The following is a 19200-nucleotide window of genomic DNA, read 5'->3' on the forward strand; positions in this document are numbered from 1 at the left end:
TCTTCTTGGGAAAAAACTATGATAAATGTATTTATCCAGTAGTTGTTCATTGTAGGCCAGTTATATTCTGTCATAGACTGGAAAAAGAGGATGAAGCTGTAAAAATGGCAAATTTTTGGAACTTACAAACTATTTCTGAAGAAATAGCTCAGTTTGGCCTGTTCCTTGAAAGGAGATTCTACCACCATCTGAATCCATTCAAGACTTTTTTTTTTAATGAGAAAAAAAAAAGTGGTATATTTTTGTTCTCTGGCGTTGTTGATTCAGATTTCCCTGGACAGCATGTAGTGACTGTCTCTGCCTGTGTAGAGCCTATCTACTGGATGGGGTCCTCAATCTCAGCTGGAGCACCTTAGATGATACACCTTAGATAGTACAAAAAATAGTCCAAGGGGCTACATGAGTGATTCTGCAGACACCCTAAAACCCTCCTCCTCCACTGAGAGGCATTTTAAAGCACATTTACTTCACAAGAATGACATTATAGATGCAGTTTGAAGATTACTGCTGAAATATTTCTCTGTTCTGTGCACTGACTATCCCTCAGGTAATCCATTGTTTCTGCACACTGACAAGTCAGAATGGCAGCCTACTATCCTGGCTTGAAAGTTCAGTTGGTTTAAGCAGCTGGGGAAGACACATAGGAGCTAAGCCTTCAGAAGCATACCAAACCCATTATTAGGTTTTGATACTAAGCTCTCGTATTTTGTCCCAGCTTTTAAAAGGAAAGGAAAAGTAAAAAACTCTCATAAATATCAGAATAATCTGACGTGGCTCAGAGTTGTGTACAATTGGACAGACATACCCTCTGTTCCTCTCTCAGATTTGTCCTTCTTTTCTTCCTTCGATCTCTGGAACTGTCAACAAGAAGCAGATTCCAAGTTTCATTTCAAACTAACTGTCTCTTATCAATTTCCTCTCATTTTGGAGCCAGTGCTATTGTAGTTGTATTGTATTGTATTGTATTGTATTGTCATGCTTCCACAGTGCAGTGATTTTCTTAACGCTACAAGACTGTTGCAGATACTTGTCAGCATGAGTAATTGAAAGTGTAAGTAAAGAACAATCAAAGAAAGGAAAAAAAGAACAAACCCAAGACTACAATTCTCTCATGAGGTATTTTTCTGGTCCTCTGACTCCTTGTTTGATACCGCTAAGGGCATACACGTCAGTGAATTCTTGCTACTCTGTCCAAGAAATTCACAGAAGTTACAGCTCTTCCAGAAGTGTATATAATTGGGATTATCTGGTATACAGTAATACTGGCAGCTATCAGCCTCAGACTGTATGAAGATCGCAGAATCACGACATGGCTTGTGTTGGAAAGGACCTTAAGTTCATCCAGTTCCAGCCCCTTGCCATGGGCAGGTCTGCCACCCACCAGCTCAGGCTACCCAGGGCCTCATCCAACCTGGCCCTGGCCACTTCCAGGGATGACAGCATCCACAGCTTCTCTGGGCAGCTGCACCGATGTGTCACAACTCTCTGTGTAAAGAATTTCCTTCTAACATCTAACCTAAATCTCCTCTCTTTTATTTTTATTTTACAAGGATCGCACGCATGTGTTTTTTACTGCATTTATTGCTGTGAGTCATGGAAAAAAAATGAATGGGTGCTCCAGTACATTGTTCAAACTATAACATTCTAGTTCCTATTGGCAGTAATTGCTCGCTTGTATATACATATCATATACAACTTATTCTAATGTGTGAATATCTCAGCCCCAGCAGGTGTCCCAAATAGAAGAACACCGAATACAGGCATGTTGTGGCTTAACCCAGCAGGCAGCTGAACGCAACGCAGTTTTTTGTTCACTGTCCCACATACCAGTGGGATGCGGGGAAAATAAGGAAGAAAAAGAAGAAGATAACATAGGTTGAGAAGAAAGGGAAAAGGAAAGTAATAATAGTAATGATTTATATGTATGTATATATATTTACAAAACAAGTGATGCACAAAGCAATTGCTGACCATCCACCCACAGCCCAGCCAGACCCAAGCAGAGGCAGTGCCCTGGCCAACTCCCCTCAATTTGATAGTTTTTTCACATGATGCTATATGGTAGAACATCCCATTGGAGAGTTTAGGTTAGCTGTTCTGGTTCTGTCCCCACTGGCAAATCCAAGCTGCAAGCTGCTTTCAGCCCCAGTTTCTCCTTACCTGTGATTGGGCTGTTTGATGCAACCATGTGAGGGCTGACTGCACTGTGCCTCATATACTTGATCTTATGAGGTGTTCTGCTGCAGCACCGCTGCATCATCTCTATTAAAACTCCTACTAGAGCCCAAACCACAAAAAGAAAATATAAGAATAAATTGTATGTTCAGTAGTTTGTTTTGCAGTTGGCATCTTTCCACCACTGCTGTCTGTGGAAGAATGCTTGAGGAAAAAAAAAGTATTCTGCACACATGCTCAAGATTCAGGAGCAAAGCGGTACCCACAGTTCTATTGCCTGGTCAGTGTACATGCTCTGTCTTGGACTCCAGGCTGTAAACACCAAAACCTCATTTTCCCCAGTTCTTTCCCCAGATGTCTAACCACTTCTCAAGCACTAAAGAAAAACACCTTTAGGAGGGGTAATTTTCACCTATAAATTTCTAGCCTCGATATGCACCAGGTCCTGAGCTGTCTGAGCCCAGCAGAGGTGACTACAGAGAAGCTGACTCAAATGAGATAAAAATCTCTGGAAATAGTTCTAACATCTGAGAGCAGGACACTAGCAGTTAAAATACTTCTGCAGAGTATCTTTTACCACGTACTTAATTACCACCATGAAGAAGCTGCATGATACAAGCTAGAATTATGGAACATCTGCCAAACCCTGGAGGATATTACTACTGATAACTATGGCATGAATCTGTACATGCAGCTCCTTGGTCACGTTTTATGCAAGGACATGGACTGATTTTATGGGCGCAGGAGGAGCATGGGAGTGAGTTTCATTTATTGTACACTATCTTTATTTTCTCTTTTCTTCAGGGAGTAGAGGCCTCACCCCTGTCATAAATTAACGCTGTCTTATCTAGTTTCTCTCACAGCAGTTCAGAGCTGATGAACTTTTTCAGAAGTAGCACCAGGAGCACAGGCTGAGAACTGAGCACAGGTATGTACGTGCTGCTTCATCTGTGAGCAGTGTTCTTGGACAGCACATGTCAGTGACTATTAAGGGTATCCAAGTGGATAAGGAGCGTTACACACTTTTTGTTCTTCATGTGTGATTTTTTTTGAAGTTGCCTTAAATTTGACTTCTAAGATAACCCCCCTGAAGTTGCAGTGTTCTGCAGTGGCAAGAAAGCAAAATCATGGGAGAAGGAAAAGCACAGTGTTGTCATTTTTACCTAGATTTATTTGTTTCTATTTTTCTTCTACTTGGAACAAGAAGCCTCCCCCCACATGCCAGCAATATTCTTGCTTACTCATATGAAGGGCCCAGTGCAGAAACTGGGGAAGCTCCCCACCTCCAGGGCTTCCTCAGGGCCCTACCCCAACATGCTGCTTGCTGGAGACCTCCTACTCTTGGCAGCCAGTCTGTAATGAGGTTGGTAGCCGGCATTGGAGGGAAGCCAGATCTCAGTCAGCACGAATCAGGACAGCCAACAGCTTGGAACTTGTTCTGTGCTGTATCTTGAAAACAATATGGCTTAGCCTTCGCTAGCCCACCGGGTATGAAAGAGGAGATTGTCTGCTCACACATCTCCCAAAAATGTCTGGTGCAAGGTAGGGATTAGCTGCAGGGAACTACTGCCAGTCACAGGGGTCTGTGCAGCAGGAATGGCACAGGACCTGAAAGTATGTCTGCAGGGAAATGAACTCCTGGCCTATGTAGCAAGATGAGGGCAACCTGCTGGCGCTCCTGCATGGGCTAGATGTTGTGTTGAGGGACATGGTTCAGTGAGAACTGTTGGTGATAGGTGGACAGTTGAACTGGATGATCTTGTAGGTCTTTTCCAACCTTGGTGATTCTAAGATTCTATGATTCCTGCAACTGCATCCTTCAGTTCATCAGCAGGTACTGTTGTGTTATTCAGTTTAGCCACATATGCACCAAATCCTCATCCTCACCCCTTTCCTTCAGGAGGCTGCCACAGCGTTCAAAGCCTGTCTGGTTTTCTTTCAGCTACCAGAAACTCACACATGTCACTTTGCCTATCATCTTCCTTGAGTCATGATGCTGACAGCTATGGGTCTGTCAGACCAGGAGGAGTTGACATCTACAACAAAGTATCCCTTCCATCTTGGATCAGCTGTTTGTCCACACCAGAGGCATTTCTCATTTTTCTTTGTCTAGAAAGGCTTAGCTGAATGAAGAAAGCTGGTAGAGCCTGCAAGTGCAGAAGCTGCTGAACATTAATTGGTCTCAAGAACTGCTGCAAAAGCATGCTTACATTTTCAGGCTTTTCTTCTGAGATGTGTGCTTGACCATGGAGCAGCCAGGCAGCCACACTGCAGGGTCCTGGCCCTGAAGCACACACTTCCTTGTACACTTTCACATCCAGTGAGGCTGGGGTTTCGCCACTGCTCCCCATAACCTGTCTGAAGGGGTGGCATGATGTTGTGAGCAACCTCTCTGACAGACATGTGTAAGCACATTCACAGACTGACAGAAGAGATATTTGCTGAAACTGTGCAAGTTGCATATCAGAGATCTCCATCTCTTGCCAAGAGCTGGTGGGACAGGCCAGTGTGTGTATAAAATACCGTGGGTTTGGTGTTCGTAAAAAAAAAAACAACGTTTTTCATTTTATTTTTGTTAATTTGGGAGAGCTCAGCAGCTCTGCAGTTGTATTAGGTTCACATGGCAAGGTTCTGGTCATGGAGGATTGCAGGGGTCCTCTGTGAGCAGAGCCCAGCAGGGCTCCATATCAGTGTAGAGCTCCAGCTGCTCCAAAGGGATGTACTGATGCCAGAGCTGAGTCATGGGCAACACTGAGTGTGCTCTGGAACAGCAGATCTAAGAGGGAAAAGAGCCATACAACAGTGTCTGGGAGAGAGGGGTGAGAAATGGGAGAGAAGTGGCCTTGCAGGCACCAAGGTCAGTCCAGGAAAGCAGTAGGAGCTTGAGGCACAGAGCAGCACCTGAAAGGTGGGCTCCACAGTACAGAGCTGTGTTGGAGCACTGCTGGAGCTGCAGCCTGTGGGAAATTCATGAAGGATCAGTCAGTAAGGATGGCATCCTGTGGGAGGAACCCGTGTGGAGCAGGGACAGTATGACCATGGTGGAGTGACAGAGATGAAATGTTATGGACTGGCAGCAGCCCGTGTTCCACGTTCCCAGTGCTACTCAGGCGGAGGAGATAGAAGAGGGCAGATAAGGGGAAAGTGTTTTAAGTTTGCTTTTTGTTCTCACTGCTCTGGTATGTTATCAGAAACACTCAACACATCACACTAAACTCCCTATGCTGAGTCTGTTTTGCCCACAGCTGCAGCTGGTGAGCTATCTCCATGTCCTTATCCCAGCTTGTGAGCCCTTTTCACTGTATTTTCTCCTTCTGTTGAGGAAGAGCAATGAAGGTCAGTGCGGTGGAGCTGAGCCACCCATTGTTGTGACATCAGCCCAGCCACAAGGCCTGCAGCATATACACAAGGTACATCTCATGATCTGAGCTGTTGGTAGCAGCAGAAATATACAGGCTCCCTTCTGGTCTTTTCTTCCTCTGCAGGTGCTGTTCATAGGAGCCACAAGAACTATTATTTCCCCCGACTGGGCAAGGTCCTTGGTCTTTCTTCTTATGGTTTGGCATATCTTCCACCACGTTACTAACGGTGGCTGTCAGAATGCAGATTTCATTCCAATGTTTTTTTTAAGTCAACATTCGTGCTAGAAGTGACTGAAGGTTGCATGTGAAGCAAGAGTGTAGAAGTGAAAGGTTCTCTCTTTTCTCACTGGTATCCTAACTGCTCTTACTGACATAAATTAGCAACACAAAAGCAACTTGCAAAGGAAGATGACTACTGATGAGACAAGTTGTGCCCTGCCCTGGCTTACTTACTGAAGTCTCTGCAAAAGTAGATTATTTTGTTCAAACTAATGAAGCTTTTTAACATGAGGGAGATGATTCTTTTTACTTTTCTCAGATCTTTTTTTTCTTATTTTGTGGTAATTGCTTGAAACAATGGAGAACTTTCTTGTTACCCTGCTGACCCTAAGGCAGCCTTATCTTCCTGGATACAAAACACTAGAAAGTGACAAGGCAATTATTACATGAAAAAGATATTAGCTGATTTACATAGTAATTAATAATAAATTGGTTTCTCCTTTTTAAAGTGTTCTTGTGCTCCTCACTAGAAAGCTCTGAAGTAACCTTTCAGTAAGTGCACCTCACTTGAGGACATGTGTAATGCTGGCAAAAGCATGAGGTTGCTCTGCTCCTGTCCTTTAGAGAATTTTGACTCTTGACCAAATAATAGGAAACTGCAAATGCTACTTTAAGAGCAACCTGTGAGACATTCAGGAGTAGTTTTCCTGTTTTCCTGTGTTCTTATTTTAAGCATTACTTCAATTCATTAGCTCCTTCTGTGTGTTCCTGATAACTTGTGAATCTGGCTACGGTGCCATTAGAACTGGCAGGATTAAGACCAACCTCAAGAGGGAAACATGCAGATAAATTCTTAGGAAACAGTTTTCATAAAGCTAAAACCTTAAGTAATACACACTGAAAGAACAGAAATGCATATAATGTATACAACTAATTTGGCCAAAAAGTCATGCAGCACAAAAAGAGAATGAAATCCTGGGCCATGCAAACATATTGTTAGTTCTGTAAAATCTCTAAAACTTTTTGCAGTCCTCAGGTTCCGTATCACCTCAGCCTGATTAGAGCAGTCTATTCTCAGACACAGGTGCATTTATGTCAAAACATTTGATGTAGGGTTCTGAATTGGAAAATAGTTTGTAGCAGCCCAGTGTGCTGTGAAGCTGGCTTACACTGAGACAACAAGCAATCCAGTGCAGATGCCCATGCAGCATGTCCAACGCCTACTTTCCAGATATCCAAATACTTATCACAACTTTTTAAACCTCTTGTGATGAAAACATCATGACTACAAATGTCAGCGGGGAAGAGAAGATGGGGGCATGGACATGTTGGACAGAATCATGAAAATCTACTTTCTGAGAAGCATAAATTTGGCTGACTGGAGAAGAATGCCGTGAGTAGAGGCAACGTGAGCACTTGGGCGGGCAGTTAGTGTCTAGCAGTAGAGACTTCTTAAGTGTTCTGTTGACATGTAAGGAAATAGAAAGTTACAGGAGGGAGCTTAGAGATGTATATAGGGAATGTTAGAACCTGCCATAAAGGATTTGGATTGTTCACACATCTGAGTCTGTGCCTTCAATTGCTGCATAATACACAGAGACATAGGTTCCAAAAAGTGGGATTAACTTTTCTGTAGAAATATTCACAAGCTTTTTCATTTGGCTCAGTGAAGTTTTTCTTCCTTCAGAAAGTTTGGTGCTTTTTCCATAGTGGGGTTAGCTATCAATGCTCCGCAGCAAAAGACATCTGATCTCATGCCACTCACTCCCAGCTTTATTCTCCATAAGCATTAAAAAAACAACCTAGGATAAGACTAAGATATTAAAAACAAAACAAAACAAAACAAAAAACCCCCACAAAAGCAACAACAACAACAAAAAACACCTTTCGGTTTGCTCCCAGTGCAGTCAGCTGAGCAGTCCCTGTGCACTCACTGAGAGAGTAAGTAGATGGAACCAATCCTACTCAGTCTTCCTGGTACACATTTGAACAGCTTGTATTGCACTGGTGCAGCTAGGACATCATTTGCGTCGAATCATAGAAGGCCTTGAGTTGGAAGGGACCTCAAGAATCATCAAGTTCCAACCGCTATGCCAGAGGCAGGGTTACCAACCTCTAGATAAAGTACTAGAGCAGACTGCCCAGGGCCCCATCCATCCTGGCCTAGAACACCTACATGGACAGGACATCCACAAACGGTCTGGGCAACCCGTTCCAGCATCTCATCTCAGTGAAAAATGTCTCCCTGCCATTTAATTTAAATCTTCTCTAGTTTATAATCATTCTCCCCTGTCCTATCACTATTATCCCTTGTAAAAAGTTGATTTTCTCCTGTTCATAATGTCCCTTTGAATGCTGGAAGGCTGTAAAGAAGTCTTCTCGTAGCTTTCTCCAGACTGAACAAGCCCGGCTCCTTCAGTCCTTATTCATAGGAGAGGTGCTCCAGCCCTTTGACCATCTTAGTGGCTCTCCTCTGCACCCTCTCCAAAATCCCCACATCTTTCCTGTGTTGGGGCCCCATCCCTAGATGAGTACTCTAGATGAGGCCTCATGAGGTCAGAGTAAAGGGGGACAATCACCTCCCTTACCCTAGTGCAGTCCAGGATGCAGTTGGCCTTCTGGGGCACAAACATGCACTGCTGGTGCATGTTAAGATTTTCATCTACCAGGACCCCTAAGTACTTCTCAGCAGGGTTACTCTCAAGGAGTTCTTCTATCATTCTATGTCTGGGATTACCCCCTATCAAAAGTGCCAAACCTTGCACTTTGTTTTGTTGAACCTCATTAGGTTCACATCAGCCCACTTTCCAAGCTTTTCAAGTCCATCTAGATGTTCTGCATTTCTTTTTCTGTGTCAGCTGTACCGCTCAGCTGTCATCAGTGAACTTGCTGAGGGTACACATGATCCCACCATCTGTGTCACTGATAAAAATGTTGAAGAGTACTGGTCCCCGGAAGGACCCCTGAAGGACATCATTTGTTGCTGGCCTCCACCTGGACATAGAGCCATTGACCACAACCTTCTGTCTGTGGCCTTCCAACCAATTCCTTATCCACCAAATAGTGAGAGGGGTCCAGGTCAAAGGCCTTGCACAAGGTAAACAACATAATTTGCTTTCCCTCTGTCCACCAGTGCCATCACTCCATCGTAGAAGGCCACTGGATTGGTTGGTCATGACCTGCCGTTGGTGAAGCCATGCTGGCTGTCTTGGATCACCTGCTTATCCCTTATGTGCCTTAACATGAGTTCCAGAAGGATGTGGTTCGTGATCTTCTCAAGCACAGAGGTGAGACTCAGTGGCCTGTAGTTCTCCAGATCTTCCTTCCTTCATGTCTTATAAATGGGAGTGATGTTTCCCTTTTTCCAGTCACTAGGTACTTTGCCTGACAGCCACAACTTTTCAAATATGATGGAGAGAGTCTAGGCAACCACATCAGCCAGCTCCCTTAGGACCCTGGGATGCACAAATGCATGTCATGTGGCCCCATGAACTTGTACACACACAGTCACATGAGGCAGCCTCAGACTTGTGCCACCCTTACGGGTTTGCTCCCCCAGTTCCCACCAAGATGTTCAGGGATGTGAGGTTCAGGATTATTTTCAATACATTCAATGTCACAGTCACTGTATGTGAATGTACAGTCAGGTCTACTGGTTGCTCATTATCATTAGAGATGCTGAATTCAATTAAATATTTGACAAATGGCTGAGTAGCTCATATCTTCAAATAATTTATTCAAACATCTGTATAGCTGATTTAGTAATGTTAAGTGATGAGGTGAACAAGTAGACACAAGTGGCTTTGTGTTTCATGCCATAAGTACAGGGTAAATCCATGTGTTTTTTCTTCTGAATTCTGCAAGTGCGCACACACTTCCTTTCCATTACACAGACTTTTCAAATAAGTTTAAATAAAAAATATTTTAGTATCTGCATACATATTGCATGCAACTGAGACTGATAAAGTTGTATTGCTATGTTTTGCCTCATCGTGTATTTTGTTATTTCCAAGGAATCTACCCAGTTATACATTTGCAGTAGTGACTCAAGAATTTTTTTTTAGTAAACCAGTATTAATTCCCAATAGTTTCAGAATGGGACATAGCACTTATCTTCTTCTTCAAAAAGGCATAAAAAAACCTGCAGAAAATAGTTGATTCATGAATTTTTTTTTAGTAGCATGCATGGAAATTTTCTAGGAGGGCTGGAAATAAGAATAATCAAATGCTGACCTATAGAAACCGTTGGAAACTCAAATATCACTTTCAATGCTTTCTTAAGGTGCCCTTAATGCATGCAAAAAAATAACTTCAAAAATCAGACTTTGAAATTCAATATGGATTAATCGACTCTCTGTCTACTATTCTACCATCCATCTCCACCTCCCCCCCAGAGAAAATACTGAAATCAGGAATTGTGCTGTAATTAAACATGTATTGTATGTATGAACACATAACTGCATAGATAAAGTAAGATTTCTGGATTGAAGAGTTGATGGGAAGCCATCCAGAGGGACCTGGACAGGCTGGAGAAGTGGGCCCATGTGAACCTAATGAGGTTCAACAAGGCCAAGTGCAGGGTGTTGCACCTGTGCCAGGGCAGTCCCAGGTATTCCTACAGACTGAGGGAAGATCCCCTTGAGAGCAGCCCTGCCAAGGAGGACTTGGTGGTCCTGGTAGATGAGAAGCTGGACACCAGCCAGCAGTGTGCGTTTGCAGCCTGGAAGACCAACTGTGTTCTGGGCTGCATTGAAAAAGGGGTGGCCAGCAGGAAGAGGGAAGTGATTGTCAGAACTCATTTTTTACAAACTGGCAATTTCAAAAACTTGTAACAAGATGACTCAGTGTCAGTCTTCAAAATAACTTAGTATGAATAAGTAGTAAATTGGTGCTTAACTTTGAGATTGTCATATAAAATGTAAATGAACTGAAACAAATACAGAGTAGGTAATACTGTGCCTTACAGGGATATTTAATGCGGATTTGGATATTACTATAATCAGGTGTATAACTAGTCTATGATCTCCACTGTAAAGTAATCTGCATAACAATTGATAAAGAAACATACACGTCACTTCTGCTGTCAAAGGAAAAATGAAGGTATCCCATTTATATCACACAATCACAGAACATCAGGGATTGGAAGGGACCTTGAAAGACCATCTAGTCCAATTCCCTGCTGGAGCAGGAACACCTAGATCAGGTCACGCAGAAACACGTCCAGGTGGGTTTTGAATGTCTCCAGAGAAGGAGACCCCACAGCCTTGTTGGACAACTTGTTCCAGTGTTCTGTCACCCTCACCGTAAAGAAGTTTTTCTCATATTTATGTGGAACTGAGTGTGTTCCAGCTTGCACCTATTGCCCCTTTTCCTATCATTGGATGTCACTGAGAAGAGCCTCCCTCCATCCTCCTGACACTCACCCTTTATCTATTTATAAATATTAATGAGGTCACCTCTCAGCCTCCTCCAAACTACAGATGTCCAACTCCCTCAGCCTGTCCTCATAAAGGAGATGCTCCACGCCCTTAATCAATATCTTATTGTGGAACCTCCTCTCCACAATCCTTGCAAAGTTCTTTGGTATACACACTAAATCAGTGAATCAAAAACTACCAATCAAATAATGGATTAATCCACTTGACAACAAAACAGTCAAGAAACATGAACAAAAACACAAACAGCCTTACCAATCACCTATTACCCATATTAAGAAGTTATCCTGAGAATTTTCACCAAATTTGTAATCTGCAGTTGTTTTCTAATGTAAATGTAACTTACAAGAAAGAAAAAGGTAGGCCACCAACTGAAAGAAAACATTTATTGAATCAATGTCAATATTTCCCTCTTAATGTCTACAAGCCAACACTGAACTGACTTTTTTCAAGAATGAATGTCATGTACAAAAAAAAGTATGTCTGTTATAAAAATATGTCAATTTTTTTTTCCTGGTGAGCTGAAACATTTTGACAAGTGCAAGGTCATTTTGGCAAGCAAATTTAAGCTGCTGTTAACGATGTCAAAGTTCAAATCATTTTCTAATCATTGTGTATTTAAGACTCATTGATTTACGTGGCACTGGAAATACTGATTCCTAAAAAAAATCACTTCATTGACATGGGTTTATGTACCCAGAGAACTGAATGTCTTGATCTTCTGTCATCATGAATCAGTACCTTCAACAGTGAAGACTAAAGAGCCTAACTGGAGCTATTCAACCAGATAACTGACATCTACCACAGGAATACTACTGAGGGGAAACAAACTACCTCCATCCTGCATTTGGTGTGGTGTGTGTGAACTGAGAGAAGAGTAGGTAGGTTTATATATTTTTGATTCAGTCTAACAGTTGTTGCAATGTGAAATCAGGGAAAGCATGGAAAAAGAGTAAAGAATCACTTATGACAGCAGTCTATATTTATAAGCACGTGTGTGCTTATGTACAAAAATGGATCTGACTAGGCTCACATACGCCTTCTTGGAATGATTTTTTTCACATAAAAAAATAACTCAAGCAGGACTAGCATCACTGACTTTTTCCAAACTATGGCAAGAAGGAAAAGAGACCATTTACAGAGATAAGATACAGAAAACAGTGCAATATTAAAATACAAGTTTCACAACGTGTGAAAGAAACATGCTTTGGAACCTGAGCAAAAGGCTTTTTACTGACTTAGTAAAAAGTCACCCTGTATGTTGTTTTCACTGGCATCTGTTCTGCCAGATTAGTATGTTGCTCTTAGCAACTTCCATGGCCCCTAAATATTTAGTACACAGAAACAGCCGACTACTTAGAGAGGTCTACCAAACGTTTCAGCTAATATTGCAGGCAGTCTGACATGCTGCCACTGGAAATGACCACACAGCCTAAAATCAAGAAAAATTGTAAAAAGAAAAAGAAGCAGTCAAACATGATGCTTTCTAAATAGTTTAAAGCGCTTCCACAACACTGAGATACGGTACTACACTGGGTTACCGAACATTTACAACAAATGCCTTATGAATGCAAGCTTTCTCTTTATTATTTCAAGACCCGTTGGATAAAAACTGAAATAAAGACATAACTCTGAAGCAGCTAAGTTACAAGTCCTTTTTCAGAAACAGGCATGACTTGTGTCACAGCGTAATTCTTCACCAGCAACAGTATCATCAGTCTGCAATACACAGTTTTTTTTCTGGCACCAAACAGGCCACCGTACAAAGCAACCTCACAAAGCATGCAGTCATCTACTCTGCTGATTTTGTAACAAATAATCATTTGTGCTTGCAGGTCCCAGACCTTTCAAAAACTGATATGAACAACGAGTGATTAAAAACATTACTGGAAACTCAATCATTTCTAAATTACATGAGTGGAGAAAAAGACTTAAAGAACAAAAAGCAACACAATGCTGTGCATTAGTATTTGTGAGGGGTGAGGGAAGCTAAGGCTGGTGCTTTGATTTGCCTTAAAACAAACAATAACCTAAAAACAACCCTAAAAAGCTCCAAGTCCATGGTACTGGTAGAGGCCAATGTGTGCATGCCATTGAAAGGCACAGTTGGACCAATCTGAAAAATGGCATCATCAGAGCAGAGCAGCAACTTTTCACTGGAGTGATCACAAAGGGTGAACAATAAGCCATTACTTCTCTCTTTTCATGAACACAGAAAGCAGTCACCAAGGCAAAAGAGAGGACACAGGAAAGAAGATGTAGAAACTCACATTAACCTGTAACACAGAAAACATGTTAAACTTAAACTTTGAACCTTCTGAGTGACCATTCTACCATAACGTTAGTTTTCAATGATTTAACACCACACATAACATGGTTAATTAAATTAATGAACCATAGATATTGTAAAAATGTTACTGTAATCAAATTCTTCTTTGTTGTGTTACACTAACTTTACTTGCAAAGATCTACAGACATCAGGATGCAGTCAGGGCAATCTCTTGTTCATTATATTAAAAAAAGCCAAACACAATCACACAGTACTGCTTTTTAAAAATCAGGAGTGCATTTTAAAGTCATGCATCATAAGGCACACGGCTATTTATAAGGAGATAACTATGGCACGTGGAAGAATGTTCCTCCCTACTAATCTAATAATGCCAAAAAAGTAGAGATCAATACTTACTAGAAAGATATCCCCAAGGTTATCCTGCTTTTGTATCTACAAGTTGCATCTGAACATTTGCAGACAAGCCACCTCCATAGCCTCCCTTGGATTGCATTTGGTTCTGAATTGAGCTCACCTGGAGGACAAAGGGTAAATGAAGCAAAGAGAACAAGACAGGCAGTTAGAAGTGAACTGTGGTATTTTCCTGCTTCCAGTTTTCTTTTTGGATTGGTTTTCCAGAGCTCTTTTATACCATTAAGGCTACATTACTTTTCCGTGAGGAGATATGCAGTGCAGGCTTGCAGGAATTTTTGGTGCTGAAGGTAGCTCAGCAGGAGAGATTAAAGAACTGGTTCTGAGTAGAAGTTTTTTCCTCACCCCCGAAGAAAACTTCAGGTTTAACTTCAGGTTAAATTCAGGTTTTCACTGAACCATGTGAGTACTCAAGAAAATTTACCAAATCTTGTACTGATATCTAACTCCACTCCAGCTGACAAACTGTGATTTAGTTTGTTACATGAGAAACATTATTTGCCAATTGATTTGCCAGTGAAGTCAGCACCATTACATTAAAAAGTAGAATAGACAACTTATAAAACATTGGGATAACACCTACAGTACATAAGTAACTTCAGATAATAATAATAAAAAATGCTTTTAAAAACAACCAAGAGCTCGTGGTGTATGGAAAATTTCTTACTTATCCATTTACGCAAAAGCATGTCCCACTTCACTTACTCAGTATTATTCCTGTAACTGGCTAAGTATTCAAATCATACTGAACCTACCAATTAGTCTGGAAACAACTAATTTAAAGGAATGGCTCTCATTACTTTCATCAACATAAGAAAGAGAATCCATAGCTCTTTCCTGCTGTGAAGAAGGCAAATTAATTATCTCTCAACTACAGGAGGACATCTCCAACCTTACAGTCCCTTTTCTGTCTGCACACCAGAGCATGCGTAACAACTACACAACAAGCACAAAGTAACATGTGCATCTAAGGCTACAGCTTCTGAAAATGAACTTGCATCAGGGAGCCTGCAGGATGCCACTTGCAACTCTTTCGTGCACAGCTCCTTCACCAGAGACCTCAGAACAACACCGGAAAGACTTATTTGTCCAGTGTGGCTTTAATACAGCTAAGCAGCATGCATAATATTTTCCCCATCTACAAAAGCAAAAGTATATTCTTTTTCACAGCAAAGCAAAATAAATGTATGCATACAAAATGAATCAGCACAACTTTTTGCTGCATGCTGTTTCTCAAGTCTGCATGAAAAAAGTGTCTAAAACAGGTCTTTGTCTTCAAAAGTATTATGTATTGCAGTGCTGACCAAAAAAAACCTTTTTTTTTTTTTTTTTTAATCACTGAAGCAGCACAGTATTTTTTACCTTAGTGCTTTGCTCACAATGGTGAAGAAGCTGCAGCAAAGCAATATTATACTACATTTTTCCTGCAGGGCTACATATTCAGAGTCAATACTCGAGCAGGTCTGACATCACTGACTCAGTGAAAGAGAGTGCTATGATATTCACAGGGTGTTTGAAAATTTTTGCATCTAATCAAGTTGATCATCTTCTTCATCTGGCACATTCTGTTGGTCATTAGAACAAAAGAAATTAGAATGTTATTTTCCCCAGAATATATCTAATATACATGTCATTGTATGCACATCTTAAGGACTGGATCCATTTAATCTGAATGACCTCCGGCTCTAGAGAAAAGAGCTGGAAACCATCCCCAGGGCATGTTACTTTCCAGATTGACAACCTATAACCACAGAATCATAGAATCACGAAGGTTGGAAAAAACCTCCAAGATCATCCAGTCCAACCATCCACCTGTCACCAGTATTTCCCACTAAACCATGACACTCATACAATGCCTAAACATTTCTTGAACACCTCCAGAGTCAGTGACTCCACCACCTCCTCCAGCAGCCCATTCCAGCACCTGACCACTCTCAGAAAATTACTTCCTAATGTCAAATCTGAATCTCCCCTGGAGCAACCTGAGGCCATGCCCTCTAGTCCTATCACTAGTTTGATGGGAGAAGAGGATGATCCCCAGCTCACTACAACCTCCCTTCCGATACTTTTGGGGGAGGTTTGGTTTTGAGATTCTCTTCCTTTTTTGTTTTTTTTCAGATGTGAGAATGAAGAAGGTTCTCACACGGGAGAGAGAAAACATTTAACGAGCAAACAGCCATGCTTATAAGAGAAATTTAAGAAAAATGGATCACTGACTTCATTATTTAAAATCACAGTGCATTTATTATTTATTGAATAGATCATCAGCTTTAATTGAATTTTATCAAGTTGTAGCTATGTTTGTCCATTTACCTTACTGATGATTTAGTATAAATAATTTCTACTCCATTATCTAGTTTCAGGAAAAACCTAGCATAGTCACGTCAGATATACTAGCTTTGCCTTTCCCTAACAGCTATGAAATTAAATTTTTTTTCTAATCACAGTAAGCTGCAAACTACTGACCTCAGTTTCCTACATTTAAACTGACCTTTTTCATTCAACTCTGCTCTCCACATTAATACCTCTGACAGAAGTCATTCTTCCTCTTTCCTAAAATCCACCATCTCAAAAGAAGTTTTTTCCTTTTAAAATAATTACTTAGGTTGAGAAATATTTTTATTCATCTAAATATCACCCCTTTTTGTAATTATTGACCTTAAAAATAGATTGATGTTTCACATAAAATATGGTTGTGAAGACAAAATATATCCTTGTAAGCTCATTTTCATTATCAATCTTAGCCTCTGTTTTTCACTTTCAGGGAGAAAAAATATTTAATCCTTCAAGAATCTACAGGAAGCCATAAAACTCTGCTTGTGACATAACTGCTTGCTCTGGAAACAATTCACCTTGCAAATAGAGTTACAAAATATAGACAGTCTCATCAAGTACACACAAAAATATTTCTGTGCACCATAAAATATGGTAAACTGGAATTTCATGTAAATTATGTTTAAAATACTTTAAGGCATTTAAGCTAAGAAATCTAACTTGAATTACGAGACGCATTTAGAAGATTTTTTTTCTAAATAACTCTAGTACTTCTCAAAATGTTCCTCTATATTACTTTGCACATGCCATCAAAATGAGTTTTTCAGTGGTATTCTACACACAGCTTGCACAGTATATACAACATCTGCTACACAGAATCACAGAATTGTAGGGGTTGGAAGGGACCTCCAGAGATCATCGAGTCCAACCCCCTGCCAAAGCAGGTTCCCTACAGCAGGTCGCACAGGTCGGCATCCAGGCAGGTCTTGAACATCTCCAGAGAAGGAGACTCCACCACCTCCCTGGGCAGCCTGTTCCAGTGCTCCGTCACCTCACTGTAAAGTTCTTGTGCACATGAACTTCCTATGCTGCAGCTTATGTCCGTTTCCCCTTGTCCTGTCTCCACTCACCACTGAAAAGAGTCTGGCCTCACCACTATGGCCCCACACCTTAGATATTCAAAAACCTGGATCAGGTCCCCTCTCAGTCGTCTTTTGTCAAGGCTGAACAGACCCAGTTCACTCAGCCTTTCTTCATAACAGAGATGCTCCAGGCCCTTCACCATCTTTGTGGCCCTCCGCTGGACTCTTTCCAAGAGATCCCTGTCTTTTTTGTACTGGGGAGCCCAGAACTGGACGCAGTACTCCAGGTGAGGCCTTACCAGGGCAGAGTAGAGGCGGAGGATCACCTCCCTCGACCTGCTGGCCACGCTCTTTTTAATGCACCCCAGGATGCCATTGCCCCTCTTGGCCACAAGGGCACACTGCTGGCTCATGGCCAACCTGGTCCACCAGGACACCCAGGTCCCTCTCTGCAGAGCTCCACTCCAGCAGCTCATCCCCCAACCTGTACTGGTGCATGCAATTATTCCTCCCATAGGTGTAAGACTCCACACTTGCTTTTGTTGAACCTCACCCGGTTTCTTACTGCCCAGCTCTCCAGCCTGTCCAGGTCTCGCTGAATGGCAGCACAGCCTTCAGGCGTGTCAGCCAATCCTCCCAACGTCGTATCATCAGCAAACTTGCTGAGGGTGGATATCATTCATGTTCACCTCCACTTTTCAGTCCTGAGTTCATCTCTATTTTGTATCTCCTCCTAGCCGTTTCACGTGCCCACCAAGTCAAAGATAATTCACCATTATGTTGCCATTCCTGAGAAACTTCAGTCCTAGCAGCCCAATCCAGCTGACAGTTTCTCTTGATTTGATAGGTGTCTCAACCAGTCCTGGATCTGGGGCAAGAGAAGGCTCCAAAAGCACTGGGTACTGGGGCCTATAGGTAAGCACATGTACAAGTCTAAGGGGGGCCCTTTCCCTCCATGCCTGACACCCCACTGGCAGGTCAGACGCTGGATCCAGGACTGGCAATCTCTCTCCATTCCTCCCCCTTTCAGTCTTTCCTCCTAAAGTTGCTATGGCAAGATTTCCAAAAGTTAAGCATCTCAAGGCTGGCTTTGATTTCCCGTAAAACTGCACAGCTTGGGTAGATGTACAGGTGAGAGGACCAAAGCCTACAGGATAGCTGTTCTATTCAAATTTCCCACTAAAGTACATGTTTATGTTTGCACCATGTTGCTCAAAGTGTGTGATAAGTGATCATCAGATGCATCCATCTTACAACATGATATGGAAGGCTACATATGCATGCACATGTAATTAAGCGAACACCTATCAGTGTATAATCCTTCTGAAACTGACAATTGTTATCTGACGTTGTATTGTGTAAAGCATTTCACCATTGTGCTCCTTGAAAACTTATACTAATATGTATCACCATCTATCTTCGAGAAACTGCAACGTGCAGAATGTGTAAGACGGTTTGTCTGTGCAGGAATAAAGCTGCTGTGAGACTGGACAGTGGGACTACACTGACATCGAGCTGGCATTACGGAGTAGGAGACCATGCCCTGTAAGTCTGTTTTAAAATGGCATTCTTTATGTCTCCTCTCAGGGCTGGTGACTGCTGTTTGCCAATTAGTGCCTATGATAGTTTGCTTGCCTTTCAGGAGAAGCTATTTTACTATGTCTTTTCTTCCTGGACAGGTAAGAAAATGAGTCCCCAGCCTTGAAGGACATGTAGATGTGGTCTTTAGGGACATAGTTTAGTGGTAGATTTGGAAGTGCTAGGTTAAAGTTTGGACTTGATGATCTTGGAGGTCTTTGCCAATCCGGATGAGTCTGTGATGTCACCGAGCAACAGGCTGTGACATCGCCGGGTGACGGATTGTGACAGCCTTGCCCTCACTGCTCATAGTGGGGTGCCGGCCGCGCCTGGCTCAGTCTGGCTCGTTCCTGGACCGTGCTGAGCAGCTCTGC

At 42.0% G+C, this 19200-nt stretch overlaps 1 protein-coding gene across 4 annotated transcripts in view; it reads right to left on the reverse strand.

Annotated features, from left to right (window-relative positions):
* Nucleotides 1–11563: 11563 nt before the first annotated feature.
* Nucleotides 11564–19200, reverse strand: part of CDC42SE2 (CDC42 small effector 2) — a 95558-nt gene continuing 87921 nt past the window's right edge. For all 4 annotated transcript variants that reach the window (XM_042823075.1, XM_042823076.1, XM_042823077.1 and 1 more), the window contains 2 exons: nucleotides 13878–13995; nucleotides 11564–13467 (listed from right to left, as the gene is read on the reverse strand). In XM_042823075.1, the coding sequence (XP_042679009.1) occupies nucleotides 13897–13995 (99 nt within the window). In that variant the 3' untranslated portion in view covers nucleotides 11564–13467; nucleotides 13878–13896. The remainder of the gene's footprint in view (nucleotides 13468–13877; nucleotides 13996–19200) is intronic.

The sequence above is a fragment of the Centrocercus urophasianus genome, unplaced genomic scaffold (genome assembly GCF_019232065.1).
Source record: "Centrocercus urophasianus isolate 14NV4802_14NV808 unplaced genomic scaffold, USGS_Curo_1.0 seq_21, whole genome shotgun sequence".
NCBI classification, from domain to species: domain Eukaryota; kingdom Metazoa; phylum Chordata; class Aves; order Galliformes; family Phasianidae; genus Centrocercus; species Centrocercus urophasianus.